This window comes from Haliaeetus albicilla, chromosome 21, assembly GCF_947461875.1.
Source record: "Haliaeetus albicilla chromosome 21, bHalAlb1.1, whole genome shotgun sequence".
Taxonomy (NCBI): Eukaryota; Metazoa; Chordata; class Aves; order Accipitriformes; family Accipitridae; genus Haliaeetus; species Haliaeetus albicilla.
In genome coordinates this window covers 16,128,225-16,156,112 of record NC_091503.1, presented here as the reverse complement: position 1 = coordinate 16,156,112, position 27,888 = coordinate 16,128,225, and the positions used below count along the sequence as shown (strand labels likewise).

The 27,888-nt window shown below is 44.4% G+C and overlaps 1 protein-coding gene across 8 annotated transcripts in view; it reads right to left on the bottom strand.

The window, feature by feature from the left end:
* The window catches only part of RREB1 (ras responsive element binding protein 1), a 127,384-nt gene that overhangs the window by 14,769 nt on the left and 84,727 nt on the right, over positions 1-27,888 (bottom strand). For all 8 annotated transcript variants that reach the window (XM_069809041.1, XM_069809046.1, XM_069809040.1 and 5 more), the window contains 3 exons: positions 26,602-26,741; positions 12,165-12,354; positions 7,670-10,412 (listed from right to left, as the gene is read on the bottom strand). In XM_069809041.1, coding sequence (XP_069665142.1) covers positions 7,670-10,412; positions 12,165-12,354; positions 26,602-26,741 — 3,073 coding nt within the window. The remainder of the gene's footprint in view (positions 1-7,669; positions 10,413-12,164; positions 12,355-26,601; positions 26,742-27,888) is intronic.

Below are 27,888 nucleotides of genomic sequence, written 5' to 3'. Positions count from 1 at the left end.
AATTTCAACAGCATCTATCCCCAGCGCCTCCCAGGAGATGCTGCCAACCCCACACCTCAGCTGCATCAATGCGCTCTTCCAGTGCCACACCGCCAGCCAGATCCGGGAACTGATCTCACGACTGCTGGTCCCTCCCCTTGCCCTTTTCATTTTTTTGGGCAGCTGGGTCAGCTACAGCTGTGGGGATGAACAGCTGGGAACAGGTTGAGCCAGTACGGCCCAGAAGTGCTTTGTGTTATCCAACCATGGCCCAAGGCTCTGTCTGCCGGGGGCAGGTCGAACCACTCTGACCAGCCCAGTGGCAGCTGCTAAGAACAACATCTACGTTCCACCAAAGTCCTACCCATCCTACGTGCTGCACCAGTGCTCACCTGGGTGGCTTTATAAGCTCTTGCTTCCTCACCCCACTGACCAGCTGAGCTGTGTTAGGATCCCTCTGACTACAAAGAAAGTTTTCAACAGACCCAAGTAGGATGTTTTAGTTTCATTCTGCCATGAAGATCATCAGCGTTGAGCACTTTCGGAGCCCTTTCTGCAGACTTTTGTTCTGCGAGGGGATCATGTTATAACATGAGTCTTCCTCTCTCACGCTGTAGCCATCTGCTGTCTGCATAGGCAGGATGAGCCCACGTGACACCCCAGATACCGTGCTACAGCCCTGTGAAGTTACAGGCTGTTAACATGGTAACAAGCCAACTTAGTCTCTTCGTGATAGGCAAGATCAAATCACGTCGTAACATGTCCCCAGCATGGCAGATTTTAATGCCAGACTAGTACCGAGACCTGTATTACTACATTTGAATCACTGCAAGGCAACCTGCTGTATTAAAAGAAGAAAGGATGAGAGAGGCTGGGAAGACAGCAGACTTTCCCAAACAAACCAGAGCTTAGAAATGTAAGAGGAAAATCCTGTGCACTCTTTTGTGCAATCTGATCAGCAGCTACCCTGAGGTTGAGAGTAACAACTCATTTGTAATTTTAACTACCCTGACGCACAGAGCCAACTTCTTGCTGCTTTTAGGTTTGTCACTTCAACAACTCTCCCGTGAAACCGGCTCCAAGTGACACAAAGTGACCCTGTCTCTCCTGGAGGTGTGAACACCTTACAGGAATGGCTCCCCTGTGCAAACACTTTTCAGGCAAGGGACATGTACCACCATCTGCTGAGCTTCCTTCTTGCATCCATCCCATTTGGTCGGCACAGAAAAACCCTGAGTGACTGTGCTCACCCTTGGTTTCGTGTCAGTTTGTCCCTTCTGACTAAATGTCACTCACCTGCCTACAACAAAGCTTTGTGTGATCTGACAATCTGCTTCGCTGTTAAACTCTCAACATAGAGAGGGCAATATCATGGCAGGTGAGCTTCAATGCAGACGAATAGAAGGTGAAACACCTCTGGAAAAATAATCTAAAACATGCCTATGTGATGCCGAATGTGGTACTGGCAGGTAGTCTCCTCCTTCAGGCAGGAGGTCTCGGAGCCATCGCTGACAGCTCTCCAGGATCACTGGCTTGGCCTGCAGCAGCAGCCAAACCAAAGCCAAGAAACACTGGGTACCATGAGCAAGGGTATTGAGAGCAAGACTAAGGGTGTCCCTTCGCTGCTGCATAAAGCCCTGCTGTGCCCTTGTTTCAGGTGGTGTGTGTCCTTCTGGTCTCTACGCCACAGGAAGGAGATAGTCATGTTGCAGATGGCACACACCAAACCTAATCCAAGCGATGGGGCAGCTGCCCTGTGAGGAGAGACCAGGAAAGTTCAGGCTTCTTGTTTTGAAGGAGAAGAGGGTGTTACGATTGAGGTTTATAAATCGTGAAGGCAGCTGAGAGGGCGCACACAGAACTGCAATTCACCAAATCCTGCCACACTGGAACTAAGGGGGGCTCTCTGAAACTAGCAGAGGATCAGCTGAAAGCAGATTAAAAAAATAGTTCCTTACACAGCAGGTAGTGAACTTCTGGAGCTTGACACCAGATGAGGTTGGAGGCAGACAGCATCAGCGGGTTCAGAAAGCAATCGGGAGAGACTTGCAGGCAGCAGGTCCATAAACAGGTAGTAAAGGGAGGAGACAGGGATGTGCCCTCTAACACACAACCCTAACGCAGCAGTTGTGGATGCTGATAGAGCATTAAGAGGAACAGACTGCAGGAAGTGGCCAGGCCCATATGCTCACCCTAAATTGCACATCCTACCACTACCATCGGAGACACGAGTACTTGGCTGCACGTACCACTGCTCTAACGTGGCAGGGCACTTCTCACGTCCTTATGCTTTGCTGGTCTGCAGCGTTCACTCCAACCAAACACAACTTGGGCTTGCTATTCTGAGCAGCTGGGAAAAACTGCATGTGCCACTGTGAGATCCAGCACCCTCTTCCGTAGACTGGGGGATAAGCACATTTCTCCTCAGGCAGCAGCCAGCAACTCCAGGTTTGTGCAAATTCTGTTAAATTTGGTAGAAAAGACAACTACACATTTGTGACAGGGGAATGGCTTTTGGCCTGACACAGGAAAAATGTATGTCTTTCTGTCCTTCTAATGTGTAGTAAGAAACTTCTTTGGTTTTTTTCCTTTTCCCCCTTTACTGCTTGGTGACCAACTACAACATCCTGACTGCAAGCTCCTCAACAGCAGGCTCTCTCCTGACATGTCTATCACCCGTGTGAATTTGACACAACTTCCATCAAAGTCACGGGGCATCTTTCCATTGACTTCAGTGGAATCAAGCCTGATATGTTGAATAAGCAATCAATTGCTTCCCCACAGGAGAAAGTTTTTCATGCCTGTAATTCATTTCAATGACTAGAACAAGGGAAGGGACTGAGCGTAGGAAGAGTTGAAAGAAAAGCCAGGATAATTCAGTGCCATGAGGAAAGCTGACCTGCACGACATCTTTGTGATAAAGAAAGAGATTTTGAGGATAGTCACTTGTAAAAGGAGATCAGCTCTTGTCACACCTTCCGCCTCACACCCCAAACCTCTGAACACCCCCCCCCCCCCCCAGCCAGCAGCCTCTTTGATACAACATTGTGGATACGTTTCTCACTTTAATCTTCCGCAAGTTGGTTCTGTTCTAATTAACATCTCAACCTGTATGAGGGATTCCCTGCATCTTATAGACATCTCAGGCACTGTTTCTTTCTCTTAATTTTCTTCCAGTGTCAACACAACTTTTTAGAAGCATCAAGGCACTGCTTTTTGTAGGCTTTCAAGTCACCCTTTCTTTTTAGATGCCTGCTAAGTCAACCATAAATTTCTGGTTAGGAATACCACCACTTTCTGCACTTTTATTTGGCTTCATTCGCAATGCAAATACAAAACAGAACTTCAAAGTTGAGCAGAAATCCTTTTGCTTCATGATAACCCAATTCCTTTCCACATTTCTTTTCAAGCATGCAATGACAGGATTAGCTGGGGATTAATTACTTGAAACTCAGCCTGCATCCCAGGTCACAATTTTCTCATATTTTCAGCCTTTAAAACTTCCCCATCAACCAAATATTTGTCATACAGACCAATATTTACAGCAGGTAAGATATTCTTCTTTCCACACAAATGTCCTAGTTAGAGGTCTCAAAACCCAAACAAAAATCCTGCTCTACTGTGCAAACCCCAATCCTCCCACCCGAAGTTACAGTCCTATTCCCAAGTGGAAACCAGACTGCTTTCCAAAAACGTCACCTTTGAAGGCACAAAAAAGATCATTCAAAAAAGCAGTGTCCTCTGCTTCCTGTATTGTCCCTTAAAGACAACTGCTCTTCTGATAAAATATACTTACTCACTGGAAGGTAACCTAAACAGGCAGTTTAAGCGCAATGTGATTTCATTTTTTATTAACTTTTTCCGTAAGAATGGTCATGGCCTGGATTAAAATACATTTGTGCCTACATATTGACTCAGAACTGACTGTAAAATTTGGTTAGCAGCACAGCAGGACTTGTCTAGGCTGGACACTTCATGGAAGCCAGTCATTTGAAGGGAGTCTTTTTTCAATATAAAGGGTCATCTAAATAATCATGGCATGTAAGAAGATCATTCCTTAATTAAGGTATCTCCTGCCACTGTTGTCCTAGGGGAAACACATAATCACCATGGTAAGGAAAAATGTTGCAAAGTAAAGATGTCTACAATTTCACTTCTACTTAAGTCATAAAAGCAAAGAATAAAAATGCCTCCAGTCCTTTTTTTTAATGACTTGTGTCCTCTGATTAACAGGAAACATTCAGGTGCATGGGTTAGGTATAACTGTATTCTATTTATTTATTGCTTTATTTTGTTTATAGATCTTTTCTTGTCCAGTTCATTCCTATTGTAACACCAAAACAAAACAAAAACCTAACCCTCTTCTGCCACTAAATCTCACTTTCTGCAAAAAATAATCTTGGGCCAAATAAGGTCTGGCAGTATCACTGAAAATATCCTCAAGTGATTCTTTGCAAATGGATTTACGTTATCGAAAACAAACTAATGGTCAAAAAAGACCATTATTTTAATTTTATATTGAACCTAGTCTGATGCACATGCCATAAAGGAGCAAAATTAACTGCACCACCTGCAGGGCACATCTTACTTGCTGCTCTGAGAATGAAAAAAGTCAAGAGCAGGAGAGAAGAGCAAAAAAGAAAGGCAAATGGAGTTGAACATAGACAAGTAAATTAAACAATAAAGACATCAAGAGAAAGAAAGTATTAAAAGCAAGTGTTCAAGCATGTTCAAACAAAACACAGGTACTGTGTTAAATACTGTATAAAACCAAGCTATGCCAAATTCCCAGTGCCCCACTTGTGAGCTTTGCATTAAAATAAAAACTGGTGAGGAAGGTGTATGCTTCTTCATGGAAATGCTTTTGAACTAAAAAACACATGGTGGTGTTGAGGCAAGAATAAGCAGGGCAAAAGCATTCACGAGAGAGACTTTTGGTTGCATGAGGGATGTGGGTTACTGGTAGCATGTGCGTTTTTGCACTTTCACAAAAGGTAAATGTGATCTTGACACCACATGGAAGGAGTCTTCCATGTTGAAATTGTATTGAACATGAAAGGCACACTTGCAATAATCTTTTCACATCTGTATAAACACAGTAGTTTAAAACTGGTAATATATAGATACTACTTAAATGCTCAAAATTATATACCCTTTCCTCAATCATGCTCACTCATTATTAGCTTAGACCACTTACATAAATTAATCCAACAACAACTTCCCTTCAAATGGATGGAGAAGAGCTAGTTGCCACTTTTTAGTTCAAATGACTGCCTTGGTTTTTTGATAGCAGCATACTACAGAAACCTAGGAGCATGGACCAGCCTGCCTGCAGTGATTCCCTATGGTGCAGACATGCAGCATGCAGTTTGGAAGCATATCAAGAGGACTCCCAGCTACCCCATTCACATCAGCCTCTGTGCCCCTTCTCTCCCCAGGTCAGGGAGCAGTCATCAAGCCCAGACTATAACGTTGCCCTTTTCTCTTACAACAAGATTAGTGAATAGAATTTTTTCTTAACTCCTTTTAAAAAACCAGAACTATCTAACAAGTCACTGCCTGTGCAATAGGTGGGGACAAAAACAGTGCATTGCACTATGACACTAGACGTCTCCACCAGAGAACCAACTCGCCCACCCAGAACACAAACCCAACAAATTGCTGTTATCTATCGCGCAGCTGCCAAACGCCTCCCATGCCACCAGCACCTGACACTCACCACAAAAACACAGGGCTTGCTCCACCTGGATGCATCCTAGCGCCTGCTTTGACACCACCTCCCTGGCCTAAATCTCCTCTACCTTCCTAGCTTACCCTTCCCTCTCCCCTCCAGTAAGCCTCATCTACACTGCTGCCACAGGGGAGCTGCTGCCAACTCCCAGTTTAGAAACAGAATGCTAGTGTCACCTGAAAGGAGATGCCCCAAGGCCAGTCAAAGCTTGCTATGGGGTGGTCCTCCAGCAACAAGTCTCCTTCAACACTGCTCTGATGATATTAGAAAAGAGCTCAGTATTGTCATTGCCAGAGCACATCAACTGCAATCTGATTATTGCCACTGCTGTAGTATCACCAAAAATCTTGTATCTGCACTGAGGATCCAGCCCTGCTACAGCCACAGTTGCTTGCCTCCCTTATGGGGATTGCAGCACAGGCTTTCTGAAAGGACGGTGTCTCCTTCCAAGCCCGGTGGTGGCAGGGGCGACAAGTTTTACCAGTGTAACTCATGGCCGAGTGCATTTTCCTGTCTTCATTAAGGGTTTACACCAGTGCTGCTACCTTGGAAGTCTGCCACCAATAAGCAGGTCAAACCCCTTAGTCTGGGAAAAGCCTCTCTATTGTTTTCTGTCTCATGAACAGTTCTTCAGTAACTATATATTTTTTTTGGAGAGCAGGGTGTTAGAAAACAATTGATACGAATAAAGAGCTCTCCTTCACCATGGAAAGTAAACTGTATGCTTAATAAGATGAAATAATTTGGTCTCTGTGGGCCAGAAAACAATAGCCTCACTGTTGCACTGATACCTTGCAAGTTATGTCCTCACGTCACCCAAAGCAAACTGTAACAGGGACCGCTCCACAGCTCCGATTCCCTTTAAACCTCTTAGCTAACCTATTTTACCTCTTCATGACATGAATCAGTTGCTCCAGGAAACCTCAATTCCTTCAAAAAAAATGAAGTTATCTTTGATGAGGCTGTACTCAATTCCCCTATGTTTCTTAAAAATATCCCTAACTTTTACTCCTTACACCAGGAGTTGAGATTGCAATGAAGCAAATAATATCAGCAACTGTGACTGACTTAAAAGGGAGCAACAGCAAGTAGAGCTTTGTGTTCTCTCTCTCTCTGAGCAGGATGAGAATCTGCTAATTACCTTATTACAGTGTGGGTGGAAAAAGGAGTGAACTTCAAATCAGCACACTATTCAACGCAGTATTCCCTTTATAGCGAAGAATGAAAAATAACCCCAAATCTAAAATAAATCTCCCTTCCCAATTCCTCCTTTTGTTTACACCAGGTTTGAGGTTACTTACACAGTGGCACAATATTAAAGATTCCATACACATCTCCATGCCTTAGAGCATAAGCCCACCTTTAGTTGTCTAGCACCGAGAAGAAACATTTCCTAGAGGCAAGCTACTACAAAATGCTCAGGATGATGTTTCTTGCATCCTCCTTCTTTGATCTGTCAAATAAAAGCCACCGCAAGAAAAAAAATGCTAAACACTGTATTATTTTATTTTCCTGCCACAATTCTATACTTACTTGCTCTTATTTTTATGGATCTTTTTATCGTTACTGATGCAAACAAACAGCCACTGGAAGCAGCCAAACAAACATGTAAGGCACAATGAAATATTTAACACACACGTTCACCTTCAAGGTAAGACAATATAACAGAACACCTGAAAGCAGAGTCTTTTCCCAGGTACACTAAGTTATGCCACTGAAGTCAAATGGGTTTGAGCAGTTCAGTTTGCCCCCTTGATATGCAAAGGCACAGAGATTATTCCATTACTGAAAAATTTACCACCACCACTATCCAACAGCAACGGCTAGGCACTTGCACAATAACCAATACCATTCAGCCATCAGAGAGAGGTAAGAAAGGAAGATTCCTCCATGGGGAGGCCCCTCCTTGAGGAACATCCTCAGGGGCTACAACCCACCGTGAGCACAAGGCGCTCTTACCTGTGTGAGTGAGCATGTGCCGCTGCAGGGAATTTGCCCATGGAAAGACTCGAGGACAGTAAGGACAGGGGATATTTTGCAGGCAGTCTGAGTAAGCGTTCCTCTTCCCTCTCAGTAGCTTATCTTCGGCAGTTTCCTTCTCATCTTCACTTGTTCCATTTCTGCCGCTGTCTTCCTTGAAATTGTCAGTGGACTGCAGAAACGGGCTGAATTTATTAGTGTCTGTGGTAGCCAGCATCTTCTCTATGCTGGCAAACTCTCCACTTGACTCCAGATCCACACCACTGCTAAGCTTAGGCTTATTTTTCGTTCCTTTCTTTCTACCTCTTTTCTTAGTCAAGCCAGCATCAGCAATGGGAGACTGCTCTGGATCACACGCCTGAGTCAGGTCACTGGGCAGGCTGGAGTCTCTCTGAACAGCGGTCACGATTGTCACTTTTGCTTTGGCATTCCCTGATTTGTCACACCCAGTGGAGCTGCTCACTGCCTTGGGACTGGCGTCTGCAGCCTCCGTTTTCAGCAAAGCGGGAGCAGAAGACACAGATGAAATGATCTGTGCGATGGAAGCCAACGGTGGCAGCTCTTTAGTCACTGGAGGCTTTGGCAAGAGAGGTGGCGGTGGTGGTTTAGGCCTCAAGGGTCTCAGCAAGGCAGAATTGCCAAGGAGAGCTGGGGAAATGATCGGGACAGTCAAATGCAATGAACTTTTCAGTGGCTGGGGATGTCCGACAGCCCTGTTTTGTTCTGAGTTCCCATTGGCACCAAAAACCAAAGGACACTGCAGACAGTTATAGGCTTTATCACTGTTCCCAGAAGCAGCCAACTCTTGATTCCTGGCTTCACACGGGACATCATCTTTATCCTTCTTCAGGGCTTTGGGGATGGACAGGTCGATAGGCTCCATGGAACAGTCATAGAGGGACAGGGGAGAAGAGCCAAACAGGTTCTCCTGCTTCACTTGCACAGCACTCAGGTTTTTGTTCTTCTGAGAGAAATCCAACGGCTCGTCAAAATCCATCGGGAAGTTGCCTGCAGGTTCAAGTTTGATGGGAACGTGAGATGACGTTCCAAGCAAGAAGCCGTTTTGTGGCTCCAGGAAAGGCGTCATGGGCTTGCGGTCCATGTAAGTGCTGTCCTCCAATAAAGGAGGGTCTGTCTGGCTTTCCTGGGCACTGCAGTCCACCGCTAAGATGTAATTCTCAATCTCCCTTTCTTGCACATGCAAGTGCTGCTTGAGGATATGGTGAATGCAATTTCTCTTGGCCGAAAAGGCTGTGCCACACTCCTTGCACTCAAACGGCTTCTTCTTCTGGCAGCCACTGTGTGTCCTCATGTGAATGCGGAGGGCCCGGTAATGCTTCAGGTCCTCACCACACAGCTTGCACACAGTGTCTGGGGAGCAGAAGGCATCCACCATTTCTGCGGCATTGCTGGTAACATATTCAATATTCTTCTCTATATCCTTCCTCGTCACTTTGAGGTGCTTCTTTCGCAGGTGCCTCTCACAATTGGCTTTCACTGTGAACGGGTAGTGGCAGATTTTACAGATGTAAGGCCTCTCCCCGCTGTGTGTCCGCAGGTGCCGGATCAGCGCTGCCTTGTCAGCTGCGATGTAGTCACAGATGTTGCATTGGTATGGGGAAATACCCAAGTGAGAACGGATGTGAGCTCTCAGGACACCAGAGAAAGCAAACACCTGGTCACAGAAACGGCAGGGGTACAAAACTTTCCTCATGGTTGGGGCTTTCTTGTTCGCTGCCCCTGCAATGATGGCTTTGAGGTCTCCTTCTGTGACCTCTTGCTTGATCTTGGCTTCCATACTCAGAGGCAGGAGAGCTTCGATGATGCTGTCCTGCTCCAGCTGTGTCTTCATCTCGTGCTGAGTTAAAGGCTCTACTTTGGGTTGGAGGAGCAACTGCGAGGAAGGACTCGATTTGGCTCCTGGCTGGGGGAGGTGAGAGTTGGAGGAGGACTCCACCGAGTTCTTGATCAACCTCAGAGGGGGAGGTGGGAGGCTTGGGCTGATGCAGCCAGGGGAGGCTTGCTGGGCACTGATCAGAGGAGGAGGTGTAGAGGTTGCGACGACTGTTCGGGGCGTTACCAAAGGCTTTGGCTTCAGCGGTGGCATATGCTTGAAAATTGACTGCACAGGGACAGAAGGTGCCTTAGAAAGTGGAGGAAGACTGATTTGAGGAGGAGCAGAAGAAGCCATCTTCAAGATCTGCTGAATGTCTGCCAGCTCAATGGCAGACTCATTGGAGATGGGTTTTACCACAATACTGCTGTCAGGCTGGATGATAAAACCCTTCTGGAAAGGCTGCAGCGAGAGGAGCTTTATGTTTTCTTTTGTAGGGGGAAGGACTGAAAATGACCCTCCCATAGAGGCAGCTTCCAGAGGAGAGAGGCTGAGCAGACTGGTGCTGCCGGGTTCCTGAGGTAGGTTACTCTTCAGTGCTCTAAGCCGCATTTCTTGGACTTCATCTTGTGTATTGTCCTCTTGCTTGACAGGCTTGATGTCTTTGGTGTACTGTAGGCCCAAGGATGCCATGAAGGCTTTCTGGTCTGGGTTCTCACTGGGTGGGGTCATGGACTGTGGCTTGTGCTTGTCTTTTCCCTGATCCACCACGTGAGTTTCTGTGTGCAGTTTGAGCGCCGAAAGCATGGGGAATGCCTTGTTACACGTCTCGCAAATAAATCGATGGAAGTCGCTGATGCACCTTCGCAAATTAGTTTCACACCAGACCTGCAAGACATGCAAAAATATTTAGAGTGGACATCTCAAACTGGAAAGGCATCACATGCTGCTGCAAAACAAAACCAGTTCACTCTCTCTTCCACTGCCCAAGTTAAGGAGTTTAAAGCAGCCACCATCTACCTGGCATGGAGATATTCCTGCTCCACAGCCTTTAGTCATCTAAGTGCTGTATCTGAATTAGGGGCTTATTCTGCAAAAGTTCCCTTCTATAAAGGCAAACTCCTTCAGAAGGCTATTCAGACCCTCAAATACTTTTCCATCCTGAACTTCCCTTCCAGAAACCTCTCTCACTTCATGGACAGGACAGGAGCCTCAGTAGACTATACAGCAAACTTCAGTAAGCTGGGCAGTAAGACTACCTCCTTTAGCTTTATTACTCCAAAGAAACTAGGGGGGGGGGGGGGGGGGGAAGGCATCCAGGAAGGCAAAACAACATAAACCAACCAAAATAATATCCCCCAAAAACAAATCAATGAAACACAGAGCCCAAAGCAGAAAGGCTTTTGGTTAGTGAACTCTGATTACATTTATTCTCCCAAGAAAAATACTAAGCTCACAAATGGATTTTATACCTGTCCCTGAAAACGATCATGAATCCAAATGCTGTATTTAAATGCTACCCAGACAGCTTACATGTTGCAAAGGTTCCACATCAAAGAAGAGGGCAAGCGATAAATTAAGTAGAGGGCTGGCAAGATCTTTATATACTCTACACACTCTGTTCAGATACTTCACAGGTCTTGACTCACAGTGCAAGCAAAACTATTACAAAAGGAAAAGTCCCAACATTTAAATCCCTTAATAACTTTAAATGTCTCCATAATTACAAAAGAAATAAAACCAAGTTGTTTAAAAAGTTCTCTCTTCTCCTCATTTTGTAACTTTTACACCAAAACTCTACTAGAGTTACAGAATGACCTACATGCACCCCTGGACCAGCAGCAAATTTCAGGTCTACCGTCTTACAGCCAGAAGAGCTGGAAATCAATGCTTTAATCCAAGCAGAATAAGAAAAGTGGACATACTGAATAAGCATGGTCCTGGTGGACTGTGCTTTGATTGATTTCTTTTTTTTTTTTAAATAGATAAGCAGCTTCATCCAGACCCAAACTAACTAAGGCAGGCAAGGTTTGACAGAGGGAGGAATAATACCATCCAATAGAAAGCTTTATGGCTCTGAGAAAATATTTACAGACTACCTCCCTGCCTTTCCCCAGCCACTGTCCCTCAAAGGTGCAAAACCTTCAGAACTCACGTGACAAACGTAGTGGAAAGGTGCCTGGGAGTAAGTAAGGTGACTTTGCAAAGGTTTTCATGAAAACCATCTTTCACACCACAACTACCTCCTTATTACAGTAAACTAAATAATGTCTTGCTTACAATGTGTCCTCCCTATTGATTTTAAATGTGGGATGGTTTTGGGGAGAAGAGAACTAATGGGCAGGCTGGAAGGGGCAAGGATCTAGTACCACCGAAATTTTCCTTTAAAATATTTTTATAGATCTTTACACCAATAGTTATCCACTGGAATGCTGAAATAAAACAACCCAAATATTCTTTAGATGAAAAAAGAAAAAGGCATGGAAGAAAGTATTTGAAGCCTACACAGACAGTGGTAATGTGCTTCCCACAAAATATTCTACACCCAGTCTCTGCCTCATCAAGGACAAGTCTGTCAATGAATTCAGAAGACATGGACTGTATCAGCTGGTACCTTAAGCTATGAAGAACAGAGAGTACCTGAGAAATGCGGGGGAACTTCCTACAGGAGAAGTCCGTGAATCCCAAGTCGTGGAAGCCTGCCGGAATCGAAGGGTTGTTCTGAATGAAAGGCTTTCCCATGGGATCTCTGGGAAGCTGCTTGTGGATAACTGCATTATGGCGCAGTAAGCCTCGATGAGTACGAAAGGTAATACAACAGATGTCACACCTGGAAAGGAAAGGAATAAAATAGAAATGACTTACTGACTGCTGTAAGCTTAAGAACTAGCATTCTTCTTGCATTAGGACAGCCTCCTTCCTCTCACCCCATGATACTAAGAACGTGCTAAATGCAAAACAAAGCCACAGCATGTCAAAAACCTATCACCACAGAAAGGCCATTTCAATCACAGTCACTTTCTACCAGTTTCTGGCTGTTAAGTTCACTGGAAGTTTAAAGAACATAGCGTATGAGAACTGAGCGTCCCACATGGGCAGACGGCAAAGTGGCAGCTGAGACCACAGCCTTCTGACAACCTTCCCATTGTCCAACATAAAATATTTCAATGGTTTTACATGATTTTGTTTTTATTAATAAGTACTATTAAAATAAAAGAAATTAAAAAAAAAACAAACAGTGACAAGGAGAGGCTAAATCAGACTTAAGTAGCAAGCAGCTGCAAATGTATAAATAGCACCTTTTTTAACTACTGCTTAAAACATACTACTGCACACCACTCAAATACCCATGTATGAATTTCCTTCGTGTTGCCTTTCCATAAACTTTCACTGATTTTTCTCAAAGCTGTTATGAGAAATATACTGTTTTAGAAGGAAAACTAGTGCTCCTTGAAGGGGAAGAGGGTCAGAGGAGGGAGACCTGAAACAGGGTCAACATTCCTGACACTCATACACCCCCTTCACAGCCAGTGTGCCCCAAAGAAAAACGCAGAAACAACGTCTTTTCCTACCCACACTTTATTGCTATGATTTCTTGTTTTTCTTAAGTTCTCAAATCTCAAATTCAGCTAAACAAAAGTTTCTCACATAAAGCAGACTTGCATTAAACAATCAAAGGTATCGGAAATGCAGCTACGCTGCAGGCAGTAAGGACTATGCAGCAACATTTGGCCAACATGTCAACAAACAAGCCCACTGCCTTTTAAATATCTGGTGTTTGAGCTCTGAAGCGTGACAGGTCACGTCCACTCTGCGTTCAGCAAGTGACATACAGTTTCACTCAACATGGTTTCTTGTGGTTACAGTTCCAGCTTGCAACCAAAGCATGGGTTTCACAGAAGCAAACACCAGTGAACGTGAAGCAGTCAGATTTTTGTCAGGGAGAGTATTATATGCACTAGGAGTTTTTCACATGTCTTCCCTTGCCTTAGTTCTCCCCATACTGTCTTCGCCCTCCGTATCAAGGAAAAGGACATGTGCCTACTCATTAAAAAAACATCCCGCAATTAGAAATGACTTCTGACAAAATCCTGAAACCACCCCCTCCCTGTCCTGTCCCTAACAAACTCCCATTGTTGTTCTTTTTACCACTACATAAACTTCCAGAGACCTTTTTTATTCCCTGAAAATGAAGAGATAACCAAGTCACCCACAAAGCAACTTCGACGCATAGTCTATGAGTGGTGAAAGAAGCAAGTGTGAAGTATATGTAACACGGCCTTTGTTATCACGGTACCCAGAAGTCTGGGACATAAATATTATGCACTGGAGGTTTAATCTGTTTTATCTCCTCTGCCAATTCACTTGCATCCTACCTTTATAATTATAGCCAACATAGTCCCTGCACCCCATTGAATACCGAACCAATGCCATTTATAAAGCAAACGTTTACTTAAAGAGGTCTGCTAAATGTGACGACAATCTCTGGTGATGGTGGGGGAATGCCAACACGTAGCACTCCTGCAGCATCAGGATCTACGGCTCTCCTCCAGCTCACTTGGCAGCACCTATTCCATGATGCAAAGCTTTCATCTTCAGCAAAAACAAAAACACGCAACCACTAAAACCGCTGGGGGAAGGAGGGCATTAAAGAGTTAGAGCAGTCACCTGAAGAACTTGCAGACTACTGAAATAAATTCTTTTTTAGAGGTGATGAAAACGCTTCGCGTGAAAGCAAGCAGTGCTCCTGGCACACTCCTCCTGGTACGTCAGCATACAGACAACAAGGGCTTGCAGGCAATGCTCCTGCACCACCGGAGCATCGCTGGTGGTCTGTGGGCCCAGCTGCTCTGCAGAGGGATGCAGACCCCCTCCTCAGGGTGTCCCGAGCCAGCTCTGGGGTCCCCAATGTGCCTGTCCCCCCCTGGACCAGCAACACAATGCAGCAGCTGTATCCCCTCATGAGTGACAGGGCAGGCACAGTTACCATTGATGGGACCACAGATCTACTGGAAGAGCTGGCGCCTGCCACGGTACCCTCAGGATTTGGGCTGAGCAGGAGCCAGCGCTCCTGGGCAAGCAGCCAGCCCCCCCAGGCAAGCAGCCAGCCCCCCCACACAGCGGGGAGGTGAGCTTCGTCCATCTTACGCTCCCTCACCTCCACTGGCTGTGCGACACGCTGATTTTAAGCACTGGTTTATTTAGGGCTCCCATCAAAAGCTGCACTTGAGAGTAAATCTTTCAGAGCAGAGACCTGTGTGAAAGTCCTTCGCAGTACACCTGTATCAACTACTATGCCTCAGGACAGTAAAAATTTGCAATTTAAAAACAGTGTTTTCCATGCAAAGGGAACCGCCTCCCCTCCCCCAAAACAAAAGTAATGTATCTTGGAAGAGGAATATGTACTTTCTCTCTTTTATAATGCATAGAATTAAACCCCCCTCTGTATTTTTCTCTTTCCTCCTTAGTCTTCTCTTTTATTTTCCTTGCTGTGAGTGAAGAAGCAGCAAGCAAAAAGAGAAGCAGGGAAAAGGATTAAGCTCTTTTTCCATTTGGTCAAAAAGAAGCTCCTGGCTGAAAAAAGAAACATCCAGATAAATCACGCCTGGCATCTCAAGATGCAGGCACTTCAAGGCATCTAAACGCACCGCGCCCTGGCTCAGCACCCTCCCCTGGTGTCACAGTTTACAGGATCACACAGGAGCTGGAGCACAGGAGGACCCGTGGATGCCCTCCCTTCCTCCGCGGTCCAGGCACACCTGTAGCGGCGGCCACAGCGTGGAGAGCTGGAACAAAAACTGCCCGAGAAAAGCCCTCCCCGAGCGACGCGTGGAGCTGCCTCTGCAGGGCAGGCACCTCGGGCGAGCAGGCGGCCCGGCGGGCTCCGGCGCCTGCGCTGGCACCTTGCGCCCACGCCGCTGGCCAAGGACAAGGGAGGTCATTGTAAAGCCGCTCCTGATGCTGAGGGGTGCCACCGCGCCGCCAGCTTGGGAGGTCTCTCACGCTCTGCAGACCTCACTTGGGCTTGTCAGTCTTCGCTACGGATGCAAGCTATTTAAAATACACGGCCCATTTGCCCAAGCGTATGCACAACGTTTTTTTTCGTGTGTGTGTGTGTTTGTTGAGTTCCCCCTCCCTCACCTCAAGTGGGGAGTCCAGAGTTTCTCCCAAATGACATGCCTTGAGCTTTGAATACAATTAGCAATGCAGATGCAGATAGGGATGCGTACCACCTCCAAGAAAAACTAACAGGTACTAAGCTTCAAAACCTAACTAGTTAAGGCAAGCATCATGCTGCATTGACTAAGGCAGGCTTGTGTTAATTTAAAATGGAGTTAGCTGCCATGCCTAACAATGCATTAACTGGAAGCATTACTTTTTTTTAAGGAAGCCTAACAATTCATTTCTCTGTTTTGTCATCAGTACTATTCTCCATCTTTAGGTAGTGTCAATGCTACAGTACTTTTAAATCCAAAACCACAGTCTAAGAAGGACAAGAGAAAGGAATCCTAGGTGATATGAACTTTTTTAAACCTTAGTTAAATTGCTTTAAAAAAACATAAAGTTAAATAATTGTGGAAAGTCTGAAAAGTCCAGCACATCAAATAAAGCATCTGAAACATATGGTAATACTTTCCTCATGATGAACTTTAAAAAAAACAAAACAAAACACCAACCCCCCCCCCCCCCTTACAATTTCACAAGTCTGCTCATGTGTAATGCCAAGTCAAACACGGATGGTATGGCTGCAGAGAACAGAGATGGGAACAGGTTCTGAGGTTGTTAGCAGAACAGGCAGAGCAATGGCTCAACACCTGAGTGAAGATAAAAGCACTCTACTTGCAAGGTAAGTTTCCAGATGTAGCAAATAAAAGCTGCTGTGTTATCATGTGATTGCTAGTCTTGGCCACAGTTTTCCATTTTTCTATAAATATGATTACAGAGCAGAGAGAAGAAAGCTGTTCAGTTCCAAGCACAGAGACTCAATTATAAGTAAAAAGGAAAAAAACTGCTTTTAGCAGTTAAGACCGCTTTAAAACAAGCTTCATTCTCAATTGCCTTTATGTTTTGGAGTCATTCATACCTGTACAATGCACACGTAATACTAGGGCTCTGGCTCACGGGCAGAGGTGTACAAAGCAAGCAGGTGAGAAAACAGAACTGCTAAAACCCAAGAGCAGAACTGAAATATAATCATGTGACAACAGTGCAATGACCAGGCTGACCTTAGAGCTCAGGTCACATATCACACCAGGCAAGTCTGTTTAATTATTACTACACCAGTGCACCTTTTGCATTTTTTTTAAAAGGCAGACAAGGTCTCTGTGTAAAAACACACCATTAAAAAGCTTTCTACTAAAATTAGTTAGTATTCTTGAAAACTGTAATGCTAATTAGGATATAAAAGCATTTTAACAGGCTTTAAGAAATAGTCAATGCTTTGTGCAGCTTGTTCAAGAAGCAAGCCAGGATTTGCTATACTTATGACAAGCAGCACCTATGTAAGAGAAGTTTACATAAGCGATGCCTGTTGCTTTGCATTACACTCTGAGCCAATTCCAATCTGTCAGCAATGGAAATAGCTTTTTTCTTTAAGAAAAGGAAAGACATTTTAGAAAGGAAATGCAGAGCCAAATTTTAAGCAAAATTAATCAGTCTTGATTTTCATTAAGGGTAATGCAGTCAAACATTCAATCCTTCTAAATTTTGTATTTCAGTAGTCAAGATGCAGATGCCAAATATTTATATTCATCATTCTGTTACCAAGAAATTAAATAAACACTATGCTCTGCATTACCTGAGACTGGTGGTAGGAAAGTGACACTTAGCATTCTTCTACTTACACTTCTGAAAGCACAAAAGAGTAGACCAAAACCTGAAGACTTCACCCATGCAGCTCACTAACACTATGTTGCCCAAGTTGTGGATGTCGATAAATAAAACCAGTGTTAATTTCTAGGCCTTATCTAAAATAAAAAGGCTGGTACCATTTTGTTCCTTTCCTGTCTGTGCTCTTTAACAACTGCCACAAACAGGAGCAAGGAAAACAAAACAAGAATTGAACATATCCTGAGAGAAGTCATTAATACACAGTTATGTTATTAAGTCATCTAACTCCTCCCACTGAAATCCCTAATACAGCCAAGTACATAAATTTCTACCTTTGTCCTTATTATTCTCCTTTCCATCTCACAATATCTGCAGAATTAATGCGGCTCTCCTTAAGAGCAACGAAAATCCTATGCTGACCTAAAAATAAGACAACTGGGCAGAAGAGAAAGATGGGCGATTCCCTGCCGTTGACTCATGTCCACACCAGGGATGGGAGCAGGCTCCCAGCCTCCGCACTGGTAACGTGCGCTGTAGAGGAGGCCGACAAGGAGAGGGAGATAGGAGAAAGGATGGTCCTAAACATAAGGGCTTTCGCCATCTATGAAAGAAAAACCAGCACCTTACAGACACACTCCCCTTCAGGAAAGGATTCCTTCGCTTCTCTCTCACTTCTTTTGGGGCAAGGCGAAGGGAGGGAAATGAGAGAGAGCAAATTGGTTTCTGCTCCTGTGCAACCCCACCCAGGTCCAGATACTCATCTCCTTTTGGATGAAAAACCCTTCCTGGCCTCCACACCCAGGGCCCTGGGAAATAACATCCACAGCTGCACTAATCTCTCCCAATTGCTACAGATGAGTGATGGAAAAGCAGCAGCGCTTTGAATGCTGCTCCCGCCTCCCTCCTGGGGATCTCTGTGGGTCCTCCCGCTGTCCTGAGATGACTGTTCCTGCCTCCTTCCCCCACAGCATCACAGTGTGTCTGACCCCAAAGCACTGGCTGCTCTCCCACCTCCACCTTGCCCAGTGCTATGGGTCAGCGCTGAAACTGCAAGCAGCACCGCGGCACTGGGAGCCAACTCCCTGCCAGGCACAACGGGCTGGAGAGACTTCCCTCCCCTTTCCCAGTGCGTACAGGGACGGACACAGCTCACCAGAAGTTCAATGCATGCTGCTTCACGTCCGCAGCAAAGGCAGGACTTTTCTTTTAACTCTTCCTCCCTCCCACCTCCCCACTGGCTGTCCGACTTTGTTACCAATGTGTCCTGTCGCTCCCTTTAATCCTCTCCCTCAAAGAAGCCACCCTTGGGTGCAGCGAAGGCTGAAACCACTGCACCAGCCCTTCTATTAATAGAGGGACACACAATGCTATGTGCATTCCTACAGCCGCGCTGTGGTCCAGGCGAGAAAAGTACCGTGTGGGAGCCAGGGCAGATTCGATATAAACTGGGGTGATGTTGTGCTTCAGAAACTTGTCGGCATGCCATGGAGCCAGTGTCCATACCGGCGTATCATGACTCCCACAATCAGACCAACTCAAATGAAGTTAACTGCTATAAGGTTTAATAAAAAGGCATGAGCCATCCTGTGCCATCTTTTAACTTTCTTTGTGTGTGAGCAAAGAAAGATCAGGAAAAAAGATTTCACTTCTTCCCAACACTGTAATGAATTGTATGTACCAGCAACACTTCAACAGTGCCAGATATAAATACCTCTGCCCCAGTGGAACAGTAGCTTACTCTACCATTTACTTCAACAGAATTAACATGCAACTAAGAACAAATAAAGGGAAAATGGGAGATGGCCTGCAGACACTTGCACAGACAAAGTAGTTCATTTTCTCATAATGACCTTTTTACTTAATAAAGGTCAAAGTTTTAAAAACCAGAAGTGTCAAGAAATTGGCTGGACAGAATCACGGAGCAAGAGCTGTACTGAAGATCAACATAAATAACAATGAAGAGTTTAATAATTAGGGCAAGCATACCTGGTCAAAAAAAAAAGCATGACCAGTGCAGTCCTCTACAGCTACCAAAACTGGAAGCTGCACAGCATCCAGAATAAAAGTCATTGTTTGTGCACACAAACTCAAGTGGACCTTCTGGTATTCTTTCGAGGTAAGAAAAGGAAAGCTATTCCTGCCTTCTAAGACATCTTTCAAATATGGATGCCAAGTACTTGTGTAGTTTTAAAATTAGTAGCAAGAGTTAAAAAAAATAAAAAATCTGTGTGTACCATGTTAAAAAGCACCAAAATTTTTCACAAGTAACATAAGAAGAAATACATCTACAGGTGCTTGTCTATCCTATAACCATCCACTGATGACAACAGAGCTTGCAAATAGGTGCAGCCGAATCTGGACTGAACACCCTTGCCCTTATCTACATTTGCAGGTAAGCTATGCTGAGCATGCCGACTGACTACTAACACAATAAGCAGCAGCCAGCACGTTGAGAGAGCCTGCATATAAACAAACCCCAGTCATCAGGATCAGGCAGGCATGCTAATAACCTATTTTAGCTCAGACCTCTTTCCCTCCTGTATTCCCTTTTACAAGCTTTCCTCTACAGTCCTCTTTGCATTTTACCCACTTTCTATTCTTGCAACCGAGCTAAGATATTCAACACCATGTGACACACCACACAGTTTCACATGAGGGTATCACTCCCTGCATCCATTCACTATCTGATACTTTTACCCGGCTGCTCCGGATTCCCAGTCTCCTCGCACAATGAGCTCCCTGATGTGAGGTGACCACTTCTAGGCCAGTGTTAGACTCGTGCTGCTCTTCAGATGTTTCCCATCTCTTTTCTGAACAGAAACTTCAGAAAGCACTTAAAACACAGTTCTGGTTTGCTTTTGCAAGCCAGCGTACAAAGACAGATGCTCAACCCACTGATTTTACTTCTCCATTTGCTCAGTAAAAGGATGCATTCACCAGCTTGCTTGCATATCCTCTCCCCTGCCTTATCAACACTAAGAGTTGCATTGTACCACAGCGTATTTTTGGTCTTAGCGTTTACCAGAGCTGCATTTCACCATCACCAGCTGGCTCATGGAATTGCTCCTGCACTGAAATTGCTGCCAACAGAGACCAGGATTCAGTTCCTAGTTCCTATCAAGACACTGAGCGAGCAACTTGCAGAGCAGAGCAGAGCAGGAGAGTCAGCCGAATCAGCAATGCCACACAACTGACCCTTGTGCGCCTCCATACTTGGCTATAACCAGTCTTGTAGCATCGACTCTCTTAGTACTCAGTAACTCTAGCAGCAGTTCCTACCTAAACTATCCTTGCTAGTACAATCTCAAACAATGACTAAGAAGGGAAGTATCAGGGCCAAAGTATAGTGTGCCAAAACCAAAGGTCAAGTAGGTCCATGAACATGTCTATGCTGGAGTGCTCTCCATCTCTCTCTTTGTACTCAATGATCGTGTAGGATACAACCACCTCAGAATTATCCAGCTGCATTAAAAAAGCACAACATTTCATATTTTGAAGTGCTAACAAGGAATGAGCTTATCTATGTGCACACCAACGGTTGTGACAGAGATGGAAAAGTAGTATGAAATTTCACAATGCTGCATGAAGACTACTCGTCATTCATGCTTCAAGTTGCTTCCAGTAACAGTAGTGTCAACTACTAGGAGAAAACTTCCCACCACGAACCTGTAGTTTTGTCTCACAAGTAATATAAATTGCAAACAACATTTAGTTTTCCAACACATTCATTCTTCTAAGTTTGCAATGTCCCTAACACCCTCTTCCCACAAAAGGCTGACCACGTGTAGAAAGCTACATGCTTCACAAAAACGAAGTCAGCAGGCTTATTCCCTACTATATAAGGAGAGAAAAAATAGAAAGTGAATTCCTGAAGTTGCTCGAGTAGGCATTGGCAAAAACAGGAATGAAACTTAAGGGGCTTTTTCTGGTGTTTTTTCTTTTACATCCTGTACAACGTACTTTTACTCAGGCACATTGCTGCTCTGTATGCAACTTAGTCTTGTACTAGTCTTTTCTACTGGTGCTAATGACTGAAATAATCTCTGTACACTCTAAATTTGCATTAATTTATTTTCTTGGCTATTTTATCTCCCCAAAGCCAATGTACAGAGCTGCCCTCAAGAACAGTAACTGGGCAATAAACATGTAACATTCTAGGTAGCTGGAATCATTTTGACTCAAAACCCACTTCCTTTTGTCTTGACTTAAACAGGGCTGCTCAGGTGCATTGGCTAAAATGATTTAAGATTGGGACGTAGGTCCAGGTGCCTTGCAGCATCCCACCACCTAACACCATGCACTGAAGAACGGGCATGTGCTGGAAAAGGGGGAAACCTGGTGACCAGCCCGACTGACTTGCAAGCTGCACATGACACCTTGTGAAACAATTTACCCCCAGAGTCCAGGAGACCATTCCTAGTGCATTTAAGTTGTCCACTCCTTCTGAGTGAAGCCAGGTAACACCAAGCCACAACCATAGCATCTTCCACCTGGGAGTGTTTTCAGAAACAAGAGCTTACAGTGGTTACCCTGGCAAAACTGGAGGCAGCTGACAACAGACACCAATGGTCGGGGTGTCCTGACACTTTCCATTCCAGGACCTGAGCTCTTCTTTTACTATGCTTGTTACCGATCAAACTGTTCAAAACAACAGCTTTCCATGGTGGCGTTCAACCTCTAGCCAATTTGACTTTACAAGTTTCAGCAAAACTTGGGTAGGCTGTTTTGAAGAACAAGGTAGACTGTGAATGGCTTTTGGTTTTCTTTGTTTGGAAGTTCTACAGAAGCACATTACCCTGGGGCAAGAGAACTGCTTTTGCTGTCCTTGTGAAAATATGCCTGGGATTTGGCAAGTTTCAAAGCTTAATATATTATATCACTGTTTGGACATGCTCTGTAAAAGGTCAAAAACTTAATCTACCCTGAATCCATTCATGGCAACAGGCATCTACTGGTTCTGGTCACCAGGTCAGCTCAGTGACTGAGGCAGTCAGTGTCTTTCACGCTCTGCTATGTCTATTTATTTCTTGTCTCCTATAAAAATCAGCAGACACAAATCCTGTAACTGAGGGAAATGCCACACTGAACCAAATGTGATCAGAAAGTTCCCGTAACACTCATTAAGATCCAGGCCTTTACCATGTTCAGACTGCACAACTATCCTCACTGAGAACTGATGTTGAAATATGTCTGTAAGAAAGGAGGTAACTGCAACACCATCACCACCTCCCTCCTCCTCTGCTTAGGAAGACGCACGGGCATGAGAGGCAGCATAAATATCTCCTTGCTGCTGTGAGGAAGGAAAAATTAAAAAAACTTTAGCTGTTGGTACAAAGTACTGTAAGAAGCCTCCTGGAGGAGAAGGAGAGGAAATATAAAGGGTATGCTCTGGTTGCGATGAAAACTAACAGAGGAATGTTATAGTGCATGTACTTTTTTAAAAGCCACACATTTTACTTTAAGTCTATTCCATCGTACTTGCCAAAGGAAAGAGGAGAACCCTCACATAGCGCCTCGAGAGGTTTCTCCCCAGGAAATCCTCATGTCTCCTTTGCTTGCACTGCTGATGTTGCTCAGAGCTGTCTGTCAGGCGACCTTTACAAGCACATTACCATGTTTGACAGCAACCCTCCGCCACAGAAGTTTCCAGAGAAGTTACCCCGCTCCACGAGGTTTCTCATTTTCCCTATTGGCTGCACAGCATTTCAGCGCTCTGCTAATTATATCAACACTCAGATACAAACTCACCAAAATAGACAGTGCCCTGAGGCCCCAGCTGCAGGGAAACAAGACTTCGTCTTTAAATAATCCAGGTAGAGAGGCAAGGGAGGTCAGAGAGCACCCCTGGGCCACCTCCCACTGCTAACAGGGACTGCAGACAACCTTGCTGGGACCAGCTCATGTCACTAATTAGGGTGCAGGTCCCAGGGCTTCAAAGGGACAGAGACTGACCAGAGGGGGTAATGCCATGAAGGAGATGCAGTGCCACAGCCCATTGTCAGTGGGACAAAGGGCGCTATTATTGCTCCAAAGAGCAGAGCAGTTCTTACCGTAATTAGGAGACAAAGATGCACGATTTAGGATTTTACATAATCAAGAGATACTCTCCCAAGCAGGAGCCCCTCTCACACAATCAGTGGATTAAGTATTGTTTATTCTGCTGCAAGTAAACAATGAGGTGCTCCCCCCCCCTACCCCCCCACCGCTTGGGGCTTTACATGAAAAAGCAGTATTGGGGAAAACAATGCCGGGTGTCTTTTCATCTGACTTTGAACAACTAACCCTGTGATCTAAAGTTGTTCATTTGACAGTATCTGGAAGGGTAATGGCCCACCCTGTAAATTAGCTGCTCACATACTGATCCGAGGGCTGCCAGACAGCCTTACCTTTGCTGCTGCTTAGCAGAGCCGGGCCAGAACAGAGAGCTCTGGGGGCAAGAGGCTGTATTTACACAACAGCACTACAATGGCAGGATTAAAGGACCACAAGGAAGCCAGGCAGAAGCTCCCAAGTGCCCACCCCGGCACTTTGCTGCTGCTGGGGATGCACCCCTGAAGGGAGGTTGGTACCACCGTCAAGGCAGTGCAGGCTGCTGCACCGGTCCAGAGACATGTCTGCAATCACAGAACCATAGCATCATTTAGGTTGGATCATTTTCATACTAACTACTGGGGGAACAAAAAGGAGTCGGATGTTTGCCCTGTGGTTTACAAAGAAAGGCACGGCTAGGCAGATCGAGCATCACTTATTTTTGGCCATGACAAAACAGTCTGTGCTGGGCTACCTAAAGCCGTAGCTCCAAACCGACTGCCAGACCTAGAGCACCTGGCTTTGGGATGCACAAAATCTCATACCTGCATCACAGAAGTCCTGATGAAGTGACTCTACTTTTACAATATTGCAATAAAAAGAGACTGAGGGTGTTCTGCTCCCTGCCCTTTGCTCATAACACAGCTGCTATGCTTTTTTGTTTGAACTTTAAGGAGCGTTCTTCCTCCTCATCTTCTACAATAAGGAAACACCAGGACTTGATGAACACCTTCTAACATTTTGCAGTTTGCTCCCCTGCCACGAGCACACCCATACACACGTGCCTCCTGCTCTGATACTCTAGCAAAATATTTTCTTTTCTTCATCTCTCTCACTCAGAAAAACACCCCTAAGCCTCACCAAGAGGAATCATTTCAGTCACCTGAACTCAGGACTGAGAATGGCATGGCACATTCAGTGTATCTTGTTGAATCCTACAAACAGTCTTGCAGAACCCTGGGAAACCAGAGGGTTACAGCCCCTGCCTGCCAAGGATTTTAACCTATTTCCTTTGGGATGAAAACATCACCTTAACAGCAGCCCAGACTGCTCTGCTTACCAGAGGATTTTCTGTTAGGTTGGGCCAAGCAGACAGTGTCATTTGACTTGTCTAGACTAGGACAAAAGGTGTGTTTTAAACCAGATAGGCAGGGCAAGTTGTATTTGAATATGTTAGCTGACCAGGGAGAACCACAGCTTCCTTGTCCTGTCCTATCTCCACTGACGTGTCTTAAATTGCTAAAGCAAATATTTGACACCCCCCCCCCCCTTACCATCACCCAGACAAGGCCATAAAGACCAGCAACTCAGCACCACCCTTAACTCGTGCCCACAGAGCTTGACAATCATGGTTTTGATTTAAGGACACATTTTAGTCTTTGTTGCTCAATACAATCAAGGGTAGCAAAATCCATTTCAGGAGAATATTATCCAAAAGCAAGCGTCCTAATCCTAGAGAAAGACTTGCATGAAGAGGAACAGCATGTCTGCCCAGCCAGTGTGTCTTTCTGCCTTGCCGCAGCAGACTGCAAAGCTGCCAAGCTAGAAGGGTATTCTGTTATCTTTTATCCAGCAGTCAAAGCAAGAGAATCCACCTCTCCATTCAGGTCCATGGCATATAACTTTGCAAAGAGGTCATATCTTCATAGAAGCTTCAAAATGAGGCTAATGCCAGAAGAAGCCTAATATGACAGCTGCTTTCTCTAAAGTGTAAACTGTATGGCAAAATTATCTCAGACTCCCTTCTGTGGGGGTTGCAGAGCTCTTACCAGAGAACAACTGTTTCAGTTTTGCTCTTTAATGAACATTTACTTCATTTACTTCGGAAACAGCAAACTCCATTTAATTAACTACTATTTGTTGGACCAAGTTTAAGAAAGAGCTTTCCAAATCCTTTCCCCAATAATTACAGCGCTTAAATGCCTTTAAAACTGGTTTTACACATATTTACCAAGTTTTTCTAATAAAAAAAATTGGAAAATTTAATACAATTAATTCCATTTAATAAAATGGCATGGAGCAGAGCCATCCCATTCTATTAAGAAATTGTATTCAGGAGAGAGTGTTGACACTTCAAGATGCTGAATTCTGCACCATTCCGAAAAGATCACTGGAGTCCAATGTCCCAAAATAAGCTTAAAACAATGACAATCTTCTGCAAATGGATAATCTCCATTTCTAAAATAGCAGCTTTCCTACCCGTTTAAACTAGACTTGTAATATCTCTTTTATATCTTCATATACCTGGCTCTACATTTTTCTATGGTAAAAAACAGGAAATAAAAAAGTATCAGGAGTCCCAGGGGCAATTACTTGAACCAAAACACAACACCCAAGCACCTTCCCAAATAATTAATAACTAATTTTTCCTTGTTAAGAGAAGCTGATTTAAGCCAAAATCCAAATCATTCCCTAACCTCAACAGGCAGAAAAGCGTAACACATTTTATTGAAAGTCTGGAACCAGAAATTCATCTGTCTTCACTCACTCCCAGGACAGACAACAAAACCTTTATATTCAGCTGCCTTCTTCTCCCCAAGTGGAATAATCTCATAGGTTGGTACCTGAATACTTCTATCAAGTTTTGCTTCATGTTTTAAGCATCTTTAGTCTAACTTGTTAAAATTTTGCTATGTTGGCATTTTACAGTTTTGTGTAAAAACAGTGATGGGTTTGGAGGGGAGGAAGAGGTGCTTTAATTTCTTCTAAAAACATTCCCAGTTATTAACTGGCAAGATTTCCTGTATTTGCAAAAAACAGTAAAATTAAGCCCTACAGCACCCTGGTGACACAAGATGAGGCAGAAACATTTAAAAACCTGTTCAAAATCACAAAGAGGGGCAGTCAGCAGTGCAGGGGGCTGAATGGCTGTACCTCTCCCCAGCAGGCTCCCTCAGGCCATCTGGTGACCAGAAACACTCTTAGGACTATTTCTTACCTCAGCGAATTATCTGGATGTGTCTCCATGTGGGACTCCAGCCCATACTTGCAAAAAAAATCTTTGAAACACACTGGACAATGATAAACTTCCTCCTCAGCCTTCTTATCCCCTTCACCGGAGTGACCATCTTCGACAACCTTCAGAGAAAGGGGAAAAAACTTCACTAGACCAAATCTTAACCAACTAACTAAACATGCAATCCATTCAAAGTCCTTCTCTCAAAAACAAAGTAGCAGGCTTCATCCGTAACATTGCTGCAGGTGACCAGAAATTACTCATTTCAGCAACAGAGAGGGTAAGTGACAGAGCCTCTACGTGTGTGTGAGAAGGTGCATGACAGAAAAGGAGGCTCAGTAGGAGATAAAGTACGCAGCTAAGTCACAGATACAGCAGTTCTAATGAGAAACTGCGATTTGAACACTTATAAACCCGTATGTTTATATACCACTGAACTAGCATTCCTCCCCCTTCAGAAAGCCAGGCGAGCTGTCAGCCTAAATTATTTATGCCACTGAAGATACTGCCAACTGCTAACTCAAGTGGTCCAGGGAAAAGCAATAAACTTCTGCATGTTTTCTATAGCCCTCTTCTGATTACAGGAAGAAAAGCATGCATGTAACAAGGAATACTGAGCTAAATGAAACTGCTACTAGTTTGCCATTTAGAGATAGTAAGTGGAAAGGGTCGAGTTAAGTTTGGCAGCCACCGTACATTTTGTACAAATGACTGAAATGCACTAAAATATTTCATAAATAAAACCCTAATGGAAATGTCTAGCCTTCAAATACATATCTTCTGGTTGCTCTTGCAACTCCAATAATGCAGGATTATGCTACTGTGAAAGGGAAATGTACTACACTTTATTATTTTTTTTTTCTGGATCAAGACAAAAACAGACTTAAGCTGTTGCTGCTTCTGAAGTAAACACTGTTTTTTTAAAAGTTCAAAACACTATCCTGCAAGACTACTATGAATTAAATGGGAGAAAACAAAACTAGGGGAAAAGCTGCAGTAGCAAAAGAATAGTTCATCCTCTTGTCATCCAACATCAATTATCTAATATAAATCATATGCAAATCCAAAAATTTAAACAGTAAAGAATTAAACAAATTGAATTCTTTCTATCTCTGAAATTAGAAACTCATTTTCAATCTCAGACAACAGTGTTGGCTGCACAGGGAAAGCATGGCATCTTAAGATATATACAGGTCTGTCACAAGCCCACATTTTAATATTTCTGTGCTGACTGCATGAACTCAACAGCTGACAGTTTAGGAGGTAGCC